Source organism: Lepidochelys kempii, chromosome 3, assembly GCF_965140285.1.
Source record: "Lepidochelys kempii isolate rLepKem1 chromosome 3, rLepKem1.hap1, whole genome shotgun sequence".
Taxonomy (NCBI): Eukaryota; Metazoa; Chordata; order Testudines; family Cheloniidae; genus Lepidochelys; species Lepidochelys kempii.
The window spans coordinates 157,632,000-157,644,871 of NC_136382.1; the positions used below are offsets into that span (position 1 = coordinate 157,632,000).

At 48.2% G+C, this 12,872-nt stretch overlaps 1 protein-coding gene across 2 annotated transcripts in view; it reads left to right on the top strand.

Annotated features, from left to right (window-relative positions):
• The window catches only part of EHD3 (EH domain containing 3), a 32,554-nt gene continuing 19,682 nt past the window's right edge, over positions 1 to 12,872 (top strand). Inside the window, exons 1-2 of one of the 2 annotated variants that reach the window (XM_073338660.2) lie at positions 1 to 1,005; positions 8,689 to 8,865. In XM_073338660.2, the coding sequence (XP_073194761.1) occupies positions 779 to 1,005; positions 8,689 to 8,865 (404 nt within the window). In that variant the 5' untranslated portion in view covers positions 1 to 778. Of the gene's footprint in view, positions 1,006 to 5,069; positions 5,162 to 8,688; positions 8,866 to 12,872 lie in introns of those variants that run through there. The other variant, XM_073338661.1, reaches the window with a different exon arrangement.

The following is a 12,872-nucleotide window of genomic DNA, read 5'->3' on the forward strand; positions in this document are numbered from 1 at the left end:
GCTCCTCCTCCAGACATGGTGTTTCCCTGCTCAGCCTCACCCGGCCCGTGAGAACGGGCAGACCCTGCCAGGAGCTGGTGACTTCCGCTGCTCGTCGATTTCCTGAAAGGCTGGCATTTAAACACCAGCTGCGGCTCCAGGGGAGGATGCTGTCGTGATTAGCCGCCTCTTCTCCAGAGCTGCAGCATGCACCCTCCGGGAGCAAATCGGCGCCTCAGTCCCACCTCTACGATCTGAAAGGAGAGAGTGAATGAAGTTTAGCATTTAAGTGCCTCGCAAACCGGGCTGGGGGGGGGGGGGGGGGAGGCATTTTTATTTTGCATTATAATTGCAATTCAAGAGGAGTTTTTATGCAAATGCTTAAAAAAGCCTACCTACTGCAGATTTAAAACAACAAAAGAATCAAAGCTCCGGTTGTGGATAACAAGAGGTCCTGGAGGAAATCAAGGAGAGTCATCTCATCTTCCACTGACACAAGAAAAAGGACGTTGTTTTGCAGCCACTACGGGTATTTCATTCCCCCTCTCCTCTGCATCCTGCCCAAGCGTCTTGCTTTGCATTGCAAGAGAATGCTCTTTCCTAGAGGATAACCAGCAACCTCTGGAGATAAAGCAGCAAATTTCTGTTTAACATAAACAAATACACAGTGACTAAATTTAGGAATTGCTGCCTGGAACCCTCCCCAGAAAGAGTTCCGGCTGAGCCATACACCTCTTCTGCTTTGTGTTCTGAAGACCAAGCCTCACTGAAAGACAATCACCTCTCTGGCCATTCCATCATGTTCAGCTGGTTGGGTACCGATGACAGGAGGAGGAAAGACCCTGAAGTGTTCCAGACTGTGAGCGAGGGTCTCAAAAAGCTCTACAAGACCAAGCTGCTCCCTTTGGAAGACTACTACAAATTCCACGAGTTTCATTCGCCAGCCTTAGAAGATGCTGACTTTGATAATAAGCCAATGGTGCTGCTGGTGGGGCAGTATTCCACTGGGAAGACCACCTTTATCAGGTAATAACTTGGCCTATTTACTTGAGGGGTGGAAAGTTTTGCTATGTTGGAAGAAGCCAATTTTGCCCTCTGATACACACATACAACCCCCATTGACAGTGATGGGAACTGTATGCGTCTCTCCCAGGGTAGGTTTTGGCCTATAGTATTCTTTTGCTCACGTTTGATGGCGGGGGCAGCCCTGGTTCTCTTCCATCTGTCTCCTGGGATGCCAGCCACCAATGACTCACAAAAAGGTGGCTTCATAGGAAATTCTCGGAGCTGTTTCTTTAAAATGATAGGTAGGTCAAATTCTAAATGGCAGAAACGTACTCAGATCAGGACCAAATGACCCACAGCAAGAGTGCTGGAGAGCTAGGGCACCACCCACGAGAAATAAGTCGCATTGACGCCTTTTTATCGGGTATGCCAAACATTTACACTTCAGTGCTCCTGCAGTTGCATGGTCAGCGTGACCCTAATGTGGCCTTACTATTGAATATCCCCATAGCTTTTGGAAGGCGGTGGAACAGTGTGGCCTCTGCACATGTCTCTCTCAAGGAATTCATTGATTTCCTAAATGACAAGCCTTGGGTAAAATTTATTGTGGGTTCTTTGGGATTTATTTTTTAAGTTTATTTTCTGATTGTTTTTTCTTTGTACAGTGTCCTGAGGTGCCCCTATGAAGAAGGGTGGGAGGGTGAGGGGGTGGGGGTGAAAAAGGACGGTCAAATGGCAAGGCTCTAAAAGCAGCCCTTTCTAGTTGTTTCGGATCCATCTAGCACCTATGTACCAACAGTGCTGGTGCCCGTGTCAGGTACATCCTAAAGGCGACCTGATTTCAGTGGAAGGTTAATGGCAGATAGCAGGTCTGGTGGAAGGCCAGCAGAGAGAGGGTTAAACATATTCACAATCTCAGGATGAGCTGGTCTTGACTGCAGGTCGGTTCAGATGCACCACTTATCTACCTCAGCAGTGATACTAACCCCAGGTCAGCTCCCTCCCAGTGCCCTCTTTCCTCAGATCAGACTTGGGCCACACCTTCTCCATTTCCCGTGTGGATTCACAAGATGAATATCTTGGGTCCGATTCACCACTGAGTATCTCTGGTTTGACACTGGGGTAACTGCACTGAAATCAAAGGAGTAACACTGGATAAAGCCACAGTAAGGCAGAGGTGAGGCCAGCCCCTTATGTACCTGAGAGTAAGCTTTACTTTGTACCAACATTTGAACGGGTGTGTGGGGAGAATAGGAGAGGGCCAGTGAAATGGGCTGTGCCTGAATGACTTTGTGGAATGCTGGCGTTTTTACCTGCTCTAATATTCCTGCAACCTACAGCTGTAACCAAGAACTAGACACAGAATGAATTTGCAATGCCTAGCCAGCCACCTGGCTGGCGCATGACCCCGTGTGCTAGAAAGCAGACAGTGCAGAGGTCTTGCTTGGTCTCATGAAGTTATTTTTAAAGAAGGGTTGAGTGAGGGGAGGGAATTGCCCTGCATAAAGCGAAACCACGCTGGCAGAGCTGGCTGGGCTAACCCTGCCCTCCTCTCCCCCACACACCTGACCCAAATCTTTGTTCTTAAACTCTGCTTCAGACCTCAGAAGATTTAAAAGGCGTGGTGGGGTCACATGTTGGATCCCTCCTCATTTTCATTCTCAGCCACACTTCAGAGCAGAGCTGACTCCAGATCTGGGGAGGTCATTAATTCTTCCCCTCTAAGCTCGCTGCCTGCACATCCACTCCCTCTCTTTGCCTCTCAGCCCCCATCTACACCCAGTGCTTCCTCCCTGGTCTCTGCAGCCCACACGGGCTCCCCCCAGCCCCCCCACCACACTCTCCCCTATTTCCATCACTAACTCCAGCAGTACAAGACTCACCACCACCTACCCACCTTCCCTCCTAGATCCCCTCTCCCACTCAGTCCCTCTCTTCTCTCCAGGCCTGAGAGCTGGGCTCCTCACTAGGTGAGCATGCCCAGGTGACACAAGTGTGATTCCACAACTGCTAGGGGGTAATTAGTGACCTGGGAGGCAGCATCCCCCCACCTCTTGGATTGATGCACTTGTGTGGTGAGTCAGCTGTCTCTCCTGAAGCAGCAAGTTCTCATCAGCTATCCCATGCCTGGCTGCTCTGCTTTCTGCTCCCGCTGTGGGCTCAGCTGGGAGCCCTGGGCAAAGCAGAAGAGGCCAGCCTGTTTCTTCCCGGGAGCAACCCCATCAGAATGGATGAGTGGGCCTTTCGAAGTGTGTCTGTCCCTCTGCATGTGCCAGTGGGTGGTGGGAGTAATTTTGGGGATGTAGGGATGCTGGGACTGGAAACAAAAGCATTAAAATAACATGACAGGCTGGTCTCCAGGTAGTTCTGGCCTGCCGGAAACAGGAAATGCCAGGAAGCTTTTGAGAGGTTCCAGCCCAAGCTTGCAGATCCTGTGGGTCCAGATAGTCTGGATAAAACCATCAGAAGTTAAACACAACAGCAAAGAAGTAAGAAATTCCTCCTCTGCCTCAGCATTAGGATTAGGCTAGCGATGGCTCTGACCCATCCTGGGGACATTCCCCTCCAGATTCTTCACCGGGACTCTGAAACAATTGAAGGACAGGCTGCCCCCAAAGAACCCCTCTTATCTTTACTTTGAGCTCTGTGTGCTTCAGGGCAGAACCTGGAGAGATTACTCGGTCCTGCTGTGCAGTGCAGATATGATCAATAAAACTCAGTCATATACCTGACCATTGAGTCTCCAAATGTTGATTTAAGGCGCTCCCAGCAACACAACAACACCTAAGCCACAAAATTTGGGTTTGGCCCCCAAGCCTCCTCCCTGAAAGTTGAAGGAGGGCATCTCTAGCCAAGGTTTAGATCCAGATGAAATTGTTACGCGGTCTCTCTCTCTCTCGAGGACTAAGCAGCAGCATCTTGTGATCAGACTCCTGCTGTATCTGGAGGTGGGGGTGGAAACAAGACAATCAAGGTCATCTGTGAAATATTTCTAGCGGCTCGGCAGGGGGAGGCTTGCTGTGTGTTTGGAAGTCGGTGAAGCGAGACTGAAATGCTCCCTTTGGTTGTGGTGGAACCAGACTGTTCTCTTGTCTGCCTTCAGTGACGCAGGGGACTGAGCCTTATTTTGCTAGGTGAAAGATGTACTGTCCTGAATTTCAGCTTGTACATTTCAACCATCCCTCACTCCTCCCAAGGCTGTCTTGGCAGAGTTTCCAGATCCGCAGAAAGGGCATATGTGCCTGAAGAGACACAGCGAGCTGGCACTTTTAACTGGGAAGTTAACCACCAGCAGCCTTTAACCACCAGCAGCCTAGACCAGTGGTTCTCAAAGCCAGTCCACCACTTGTTCAGGAAAAGCCCCTGGCAGGCCGGACCGGTTTGTTTACCTGCCGCGTCCGCGGGTTCGGCCGATCGCGGCTCTCACTGGCCGCGGTTCACCGCTCCAGGCCAATGGGGGCTGCAGGAAGGGCAGCCAGCACGTCCCTTGGCCCGTGCCACTTCCCGCAGCCTGGAGCGGCGAATCGTGGCCAGTGGGAGCCGCGATCAGCCAAACCTGCGGACACGGCAGGTAAACAAACCGGTCCGGCCCGCCAGGGGCTTTCCCTGAACAAGCGGCGGACCGGCTTTAAGAACCACTGGCCTAGACTGATGTTAGCAGTGACAGCAGGATCCCATTGGAGTCTGGCTCTGCAACATTATTACCTTTTATGTTTCCTGCTTGGGGAGGGGACAGCAGGACAGGATGTTACTATTTTAATTAATTAGTGGGCTGTAGTCTCTGCTAAACATAGCTCTGGCCTGGGTCCAGCCTCCCTGTTAATAAAATAAACAAGGGGCTAGAGTCCTGCTGTCCATCAGCACAGGTTGCTTTTGGTGCAGGCATCTCATCACTCCAAACATTCTCATGCTCTGCTCCCCAGGCCAGTTCCAAGCTGCTCCTCCAGCCACTGCTCCCCACTGCCCCTCTACAATCACTACATCATCTCTGCCTCTCCACAGCATCCTGCCTGACTCATCGCTAAAGAAACACCCTCCCTCCCCCACACACACAGACTCATCCTGCAGCATCCTTGCATGAAGATCAGCACTTCTGTCCTTTCTAGCAGGAGGCCGCAGTGTCTTGGGGTTAGAACGGAGGAGCCTGCAAGCATGCCCTGGAGAGGCTGCCAAGACGGTATGGACCTGATAGACCATGTGGGCAGTGGAGATTTCTCTTCCCTTTTATCCCTAGCAGGGCATCTCACAGCTGAGGGTTAAGGCACAGTGGCTGGGGGAAGCGTGCACTGCAGCTTCCCAGTCTCAAGGGTTAGAGAACTCTGGTGCTGTCATCCAACACCTTTTACAAGCCATTACATTCACTGTGCCTGTGTATTTATAGGATTTTTTCCCCCCACAAGCGTGCTTTAGTTTTCTTCTTTCAGCACAGGCAGCTTGCTTCACTGACCTGAAGCTATGCCATCAGCCCATCAGACGAGTGTACACAGCACGTTAATGGATTGCCTTGTGTTTGCCCACAGCATAGCAGAACCCTTGTTCGGAAGTTGTCCTGCTGTACAATGCGCCCAAATCTCCTGGAGAGTTCTCCCTGGGCAGTGTAAATTCTCATGTACCTTAGAATCTACTTCAGTTTGATTTCATACCGCTTGTTGCATATCAATTAGCTTTAACTTGTAACTTCTTTTGTATCTCTGTGAGTGCTTGGGGTTTTTTAAAGTGTTTTATATAACAAACAGTTGCGGGGGGGGGATTACTAGATGAGTGGGGATGGCTGGCTAGAAGAGGATCATTATTTGCTGCTTCTTTCTTAGAGGTCTTGTCTATAACTGAAAGGTGAAAACCACAGGCTTCTTAAAAGTCTGTATTCACAGAATACTTGCATGATGTCATGGTGCTTGTTCATCACAGAAAGGAGTGTAAAAATGACTTTTTTATTACAAAGTTACAGGTCAGTGTGGAGATCTTCAAAAAGGCACCTAACTCCCCTTTGTGCCTTTATCTCCTCTGAGTATATCATCTATTTTCCTATCACATTTTAAAGTGGGAATTCTAAAATATCTAACTCTGTGGATTCAATCTAGTCTGTGTGGGGAGAGCTTTTGTGTATATTGGCTCAGATTTAAAAAAAAATTGCAAAAAGATCAGAGGAAAGCCAATAGAAATAAAAGTATTTTCGGGCTATGCTATCAGTCTAGGGGTCTGCACTGCCATGCAGGAAGTCTGTGTTCAGTTTCTAGACTCCATCAAAGCAGCTTCTGAACTAGCTAACGGGGAAGCTAAAATGAGCTTTCCAGGAAGTGAGCTAGCCCTTCCTAACTCAGAAAGATAGGCCCAAGGAATTGAATCCAGGTAAGTTGCACGGAGGTCCATGCAGCACTTGGTAGAAAGTTGGCTGGCCATCTGGTGCTGCTAAATCCCACTAGAGATAGTAAAACATACATCCACGTTTTCCTAATATTCTTGTATGGAAGGAGCTGCTGTAACTGCCACAGAGAACCTATGGGATCATGATCAGGAAGGGAGGTGGCTCATACAATCATGAATGAGAGGGGAGCTGAGCCAGTGAGATAATCTCTCTCTGCTAAGATGTGGCCATCTACAGTAGAACCTCACGGGTCAACCACACACCTCATTTGGAACTGGAAACATCCAATCAGGCAGCAGCAGAGACCAAAAAATAAAAGGCAAATACAGGACAGTACTGTGTTAAAGGTAAATTGCTAAAAAAATAAAGGGAAAGTTTAAATTTTCGTTGACAAGGTAAGGAAACTTTCTGTGCTTGTTTCATTTAAATTAAGATGGTTAAAAGCAGCATTTTTCTTCTGCATAGTAAAGTTTCAAAGCTGTATTAAGGCAATGTTTAGTTGTAAACTTTTGAAAGAACAACGCTAACATTTTGTTCAGCGTTACGAACAACCTCCATTCACGAGATGTTAGTAACTCTGAGATTCTACTGTTCTGGAGACATTTGAGAACCTCTGCAATAGTCAACTGCTCGTGAATTTTAGGTAGCCTAGTCTAGGAGCTATTGGGCTGTTGTATTTTCTTCTCTTCCTGTCCTAAATTTAGTGTTGCTATGAACTGTTAAGCAGTTTCCACAATGCACCCCAAAGCTCCTTATATTTCAGTGTAGGTGAATCTTTCTAGTCTGTACAGAGCTTCGAAAGCACTGGGATGAAAGGCATGTAAGATAAAATGATTGTGACAGGAGAAGCAGAGCAAGACCAGCTCTTTCTGGAATCTGGAGATTCACCAGTAGAGTTAATGCTGTTGTAGCTCTACTGTTAATTAATCCCTTACAGGATCAATAGCCATCAATCTTGTGTGCTTCCTTGCCACGTGGCCTTTCAATTGGCTTTTACGTCTTATACTTGTCTGTAGCGTAGTTCCTCCTTGCCCAGCGAGAGTGGAAAATGCAGCTCCAGCCCAGGTCCCGGGAGTACAATGTAGCCAGATGAGTATAAAGGTTGCCATTCCTAATACGTCTATATGGTTTGCTGTGGATCAGATGACATTCGTTAAGGTGAAGAGAAGATGAGAATTCACCCAAATGATTGACCCACAGACCCTCACATGGATGATGGATTATGGGTGACATGCCCAGTATCACCCTCCTTCATAAAACTCATCCCATATCAAAACAGCACTAGCTGTGAAAAGCTAGAACCTCCCCATCCTTGTGTCTCCATTAGCTGGTAAAGACCATAATCTCAAAATGCAGCCTATTTTCCCCCCGAATTGACTTGCAGAGTCCATACAAGTCTATATTTGTTTTCCTCACCTCATGACAAGGTTCAATGGTGTGCTTTAAGCAACGGAAAAAACAAAGTGCCAGCAACCTGGCTTTGATGATCAATACAGTATTAAACTAATGTGCATAGTCCAGCACTCAATCACCTATAGCAACCCAGTGCTCACAAACTAGGCAATGCCAAGTCAGTATGTGCAGCCCTGTATTCACCAGCAGCCTTATAATCAATGCCCCATATACTGTGACAAACTTGCCCTAATTTTTGCAGCATTCCAGCTTTGTCTACATTAAAAAAAACCTGAGGGTTTTATTAATTGAGGGATGTTCTGTAGCACAGAATTGGTAAGTAAACTGACTTACCGCCCCTCTACATAGGTTATGTAACACTGCCCCCTATCCTTTTAATGTTCAGTGTGCTATTCTAAAAAGAACTGCATTGCAGAAGCTATCACGGAGGAAGGGGAGAGGGAGATTTTGACAGCGGAGTATGGGATAGTTGTGGCTTTCCGCATCTGCGAAGCAGTTCTGGATTGTGGGCTGAGCCCATCAGCTGAACGTTTCTGCTAAAATGATCAGCAGTGAAGTAATGTTAATATTGAATGTTAGGTTTCAGAGTTAACAACCCCATGTGCAATGAATGGAGGCAGTTTGCACTTTTCTTGGATAACAAATAGATCAGGTCTAAATGTCTAAGCGGTCATGGCACAGACTTACAGAATGACTAATCACGATGCGAATGTCTTCACAGCATCTGACATTCTCTGTTTCTTCATCTGATTATGCGGAGGCAGCCGTAGCTTTGAGATCCCAAGTGAAAAGCTACCATTGCATTTGCAGATTTCCAATGCTAAAAATAGTCTCAAGGGGCTGCACCGTGCACCTCAGCAGCAGCTCTGATAGAAATTCAACAGCTCAGATCTCAAGCATCATCATACCCCATTTTCTCTCTCAAGGTACCTGCTGGAACAGGATTTCCCAGGGATGAGAATTGGACCAGAGCCTACGACTGACTCCTTCATCGCAGTGATGCAGGGGGACGTGGAGGGGATCATTCCTGGTAATGCACTGGTGGTGGATCCGAAAAAACCTTTCAGGAAACTCAATGCTTTTGGCAATGCTTTTTTGAACAGGTCAGTGTATTGCGCTTGTATACCAAGGTAGAGCTGCTCTGCAGTGTCATAAGTCCCTGGTGAGCAGTACGATGAGTGTCATGGGGGCAAGACATCACCCAAGCTTCTCCCCACATTGCATTGGTGCGAAGCCACCCCAGTCACACAGGGAGCACTCCTTCCCTACAATTCCTTGTCATGGGCCAGACCTCCAGGCATAATGGCCTGGGCTGAGCTGTTTTGTAACACGGGCAGGCATTCACTAGAGAGCACTGAGGACACCAAACTTGCTTTGTGTCCTATACTACCTTGAAACTAATAGGGTTGAAGGATCACTACATTCCACTCTGCTCTCCCCTGCTTTTATATTCCTAGAGTCCTCTACTATGCAATCAGTTCAGTTCCTTGGCCATATTCATCTCTGGTGTAACTCCACTGAAGCCAGTGGAAAAATATCAGAAGTGAAACTGGCCCAATGTGTTCATGTTTCATCTCTGGATTTCAGCATTGCTTGAGCATCCCTTGAAACAGTATACGGATCTCTCCATTCTGTTGCACTGGTTTCAGATACAAACTGACTAGGGCTCCGACTTCCCACGGGACAACCTCTGCAAGGAGCACGTATGCTGTGTCACAGCTAGACGTGGGCCCTATGCTGTGCTGTTCGGATCTTAACTTCTCCAAAATTCAATGAATTTGAATGGGTTTGGGCTCATTTCTCCAGGCCCAAGACAGCCAGTGTGAGCATTAGGTCTGGGCAGCCACGCAGACCTTCCCCACTCCAGGGGCCCAGCAACACACAAACCCTAATCCAGACAGAGCACCAGTCTCAGCCTTTCCTGTGGCCTTGTCCAACTCCAGTGCGAGCATTGGCAGCAGAAACTGAGTTCTCTAACTGCCCTCCCTCACTTTCCCTGACAGTGCCTGGTACGCAGCAAAGGCGGGCATGCCAGACACTCTGCCACATGTTCTGCAGCATTGCACTTTGGCTCCACTCCTGGCTTCCAGGCGGTAATCGAAAAGCAGCAGAGCTGCCACTCAGAGAGAAAGGTGTGGGTATTGCTGCAGCCAGGCAGGAGATGGCATGGGCATACAGGGCGGGTGGGGAGAGATGGATTCCTATAGGTGTCAGGCTGCAAAGAGCCTCCCTGTGCCTTCGGTTGACTCTGAAAGTAACATTTGATCACAGCACACTCTGACAATACCAATGTGATGTGGCACTAGTTCCAGAGAGATTTCCAGCTGTTTTCAATGTCCCACAGGGCCCAGAACATCTGCATCCAACCAATGACCAGGACTTGTGCCAACCCACCCTTTCCTCCAGGATAGGGGGTGGTTTGCACTATGGAAATAACAGATCATCTGCTTAGGGCACAGAGGCATTAGATCAAAAAAGCACCATTAAGAGCAGCTCGGAAAGGAGTTGCAGAAGCTTCCTCACCCCAGAAAGACAATGCAGGAGAGCCCTTGCTGCCAGAAACATTCAGGTCGGGGGACAGGAGCGGTAATAAAGAGGCTAGACAAAGCGTGAAATACAAATGCACCTTACTTTGGCTGCCTGACTTATACTGATGACTTGCTCCTAGTACAAACCATGAATCTTCATACTGTTGCTAAGCTTCCAGTGGACTAGCTCATCTCATCACACCATGCTCTGTTATCCTATCATCCTTCTGTGCTGAAGGAGCTGGATGGATACATGGGAGGTACGTGGCGGCAGTTGTCTGCACCAGTGATTCAGTGGCAGGAGTAGAAGCACAAGTCCTGCTATTAATTCAGGGAATAGCCAAGAAATCTGATTAACCCCCTCTTTGCCAACACCTATGCAGTAAATAGAAAAGGGCAGTGTTTTCTGAACTGCCGGCTGTAGAGACTTCAAAGAGGGAAAGTCTGGTACATGCACATGGAGGTGCATTTTGCCTAGTGCATACAACTACATAAAGCAACAGCCAACTGCTTCAAAAGATAAGTAAGTACCCAAAAGAACTGTCCTGCTGTTTTAGCCGCAAGAGGCTATGGGCCAGATCCTCAGTGAAGTGAACAAAGTTATACCAGTATACACCAGCTGAGGATCCAGCCCACTGGCCGGAGGGAGGCAGGGTCCCCAAAAGAATTAGGAAGCTTATTTTCCAAGTGCGGCAAGTGCTACAGCTGGGAAATATCCTGCTCTTGGTACGTATCTCTCTGCCAGTGAACACTTGCAGGATCTGCATATGCAGGGGAGATGGGGCTATCATCACCCAGGGAGGCATTGGCTGCTCCATCCCTTTGCATTGTATTCTGTGGGTCATTCCAGAGAATGAACATGCTGCTCAGTTCATTAGCCTTTCGGTAAATACACTTCTGGAGAGAACATATCTTAAATTCTGACAATCAGGCCATGAATAGTTAAAGCCAGGGAACAGAGAGCCAAATACCACCCTGCTTTTGTAATTCTGCCAACCTAGTAACACCAAGGTGAATTTGGCTCAGTATGTTCAATCTAAGGAGAATGGTATGCGGATACTGAGCCTCTTGCCTCTAAGAGTTCAAATCCAACCCAGGCTAGTAGTGGCTACCACCCGATGGCTGTGATTGTTTAGCTGTTATATTGCAGCAGCATCCAAAAGTCCCCATCAAGATTGGGAAAGATTATATTCTGTCCTGTATGTAGTTCTGTTGTTGAACCAAATTCCATAGTGCACCCCGGCAATCCCCTGTATCTGTAGTGAACTGTGGCTGGTTATTTTAAGCCATCATCACTCTGGCACATATGATCAGTTGCCTATAGAACTCTTGCTCAATGATACCATGGAGAAAAAAAAAGTAACACTCCCTAAACAAATTAAGAGAATCAACCCATGTCTGAAGTAGGTGGAATTTCTAACTGAGACAAGAGTCTCAGCAGCCTGTTAAAGGAGGTAGCAAATATAACTTGGTCTAGTGAATGAGTCATCTGAATAGTCAGTCATAATTGTCAGCCAGTCACCATGAAGATCAGACAACCTGTCCTTCCCCCTTGCATTTCAGGGTTGTAGCTGCGTAATGTGGTTGGAATTTTTCCTGGATGAAGATCCTGGTACCATTTCACCTTACAGTGCAGTTCTACTCTGCAAAGTGGTATCAGCAGGACATCATAGTGCAGAGGTCCCCAAACTGTGGAGTGCACCCCCTACAGGAGCACAGAGGAATGCTTAGGAGGCACAGCTGGGGTCCAGGCCAGCCGCCACAGGGGCCAGAGAGGGAGCCCCCCCAGGGCCCTGCCTACCAGCTTCCAGCCTCTTACCACATATCCATTCCCCTTCCCCATAAGCCAGAGCCCTGACAGGGGTAAGGGGTACATGAGGTAAAAAGTTTGGGGACCACTCTCATAGGGGTTCATTTTTGTTGTATTGGGTCAGGTTTTCTGCTGCATTCAGCTTCCCCTAAGTGAAGCAGAGACAGGGGTAAGCAGGTAACAGCTGTTGCTCTCAGTTTCTACAGAGAACCAGGTGCAGGATCCTACACCAGCCGGGGATCACTGGGGCAACACTCTGGCCCTCTCCTTGACCATGACATGCCATGGGGGCTGAAGTGAGGGAGAGACACATACACTTTGTATCAGCTGGGGCTCCCAGTGCCCCCACTCCTGGAGCAACTTGAATGGCACAAAGTGCATGGAGCAGGACCAAAACTCTGGCTCATCACTTTTTCACATCAAGTCTGTACCATTGGCCAAACTGGGTCTCCCTGTTTGAGTACTGTCAGCAGTAACAGAGACTCTGAAAGCTAGTCTGCCCCCCATGTATTGTACAGTTGTGCAGTCCCTACTCTCTTCACCCGGGTTTGGCCCTGCAGCTGGAATTTAGCTACCACCTCCTGGGTCAGAACAGAATCCAGCTCTCCCTTCCTTCCTCCACCATCAAAGGGGCATTCTTACTCTCTGGATAGAGAGAGGGGCAGCGGATGGAGTTACAGTCACACCCCCTTGAAGGCAGATCAAAACCCAGCAGAGAAACAGCAAGGGACCAAAAGAAACATTGCAGACTCAGTCCTGAGAAAACAGCCCA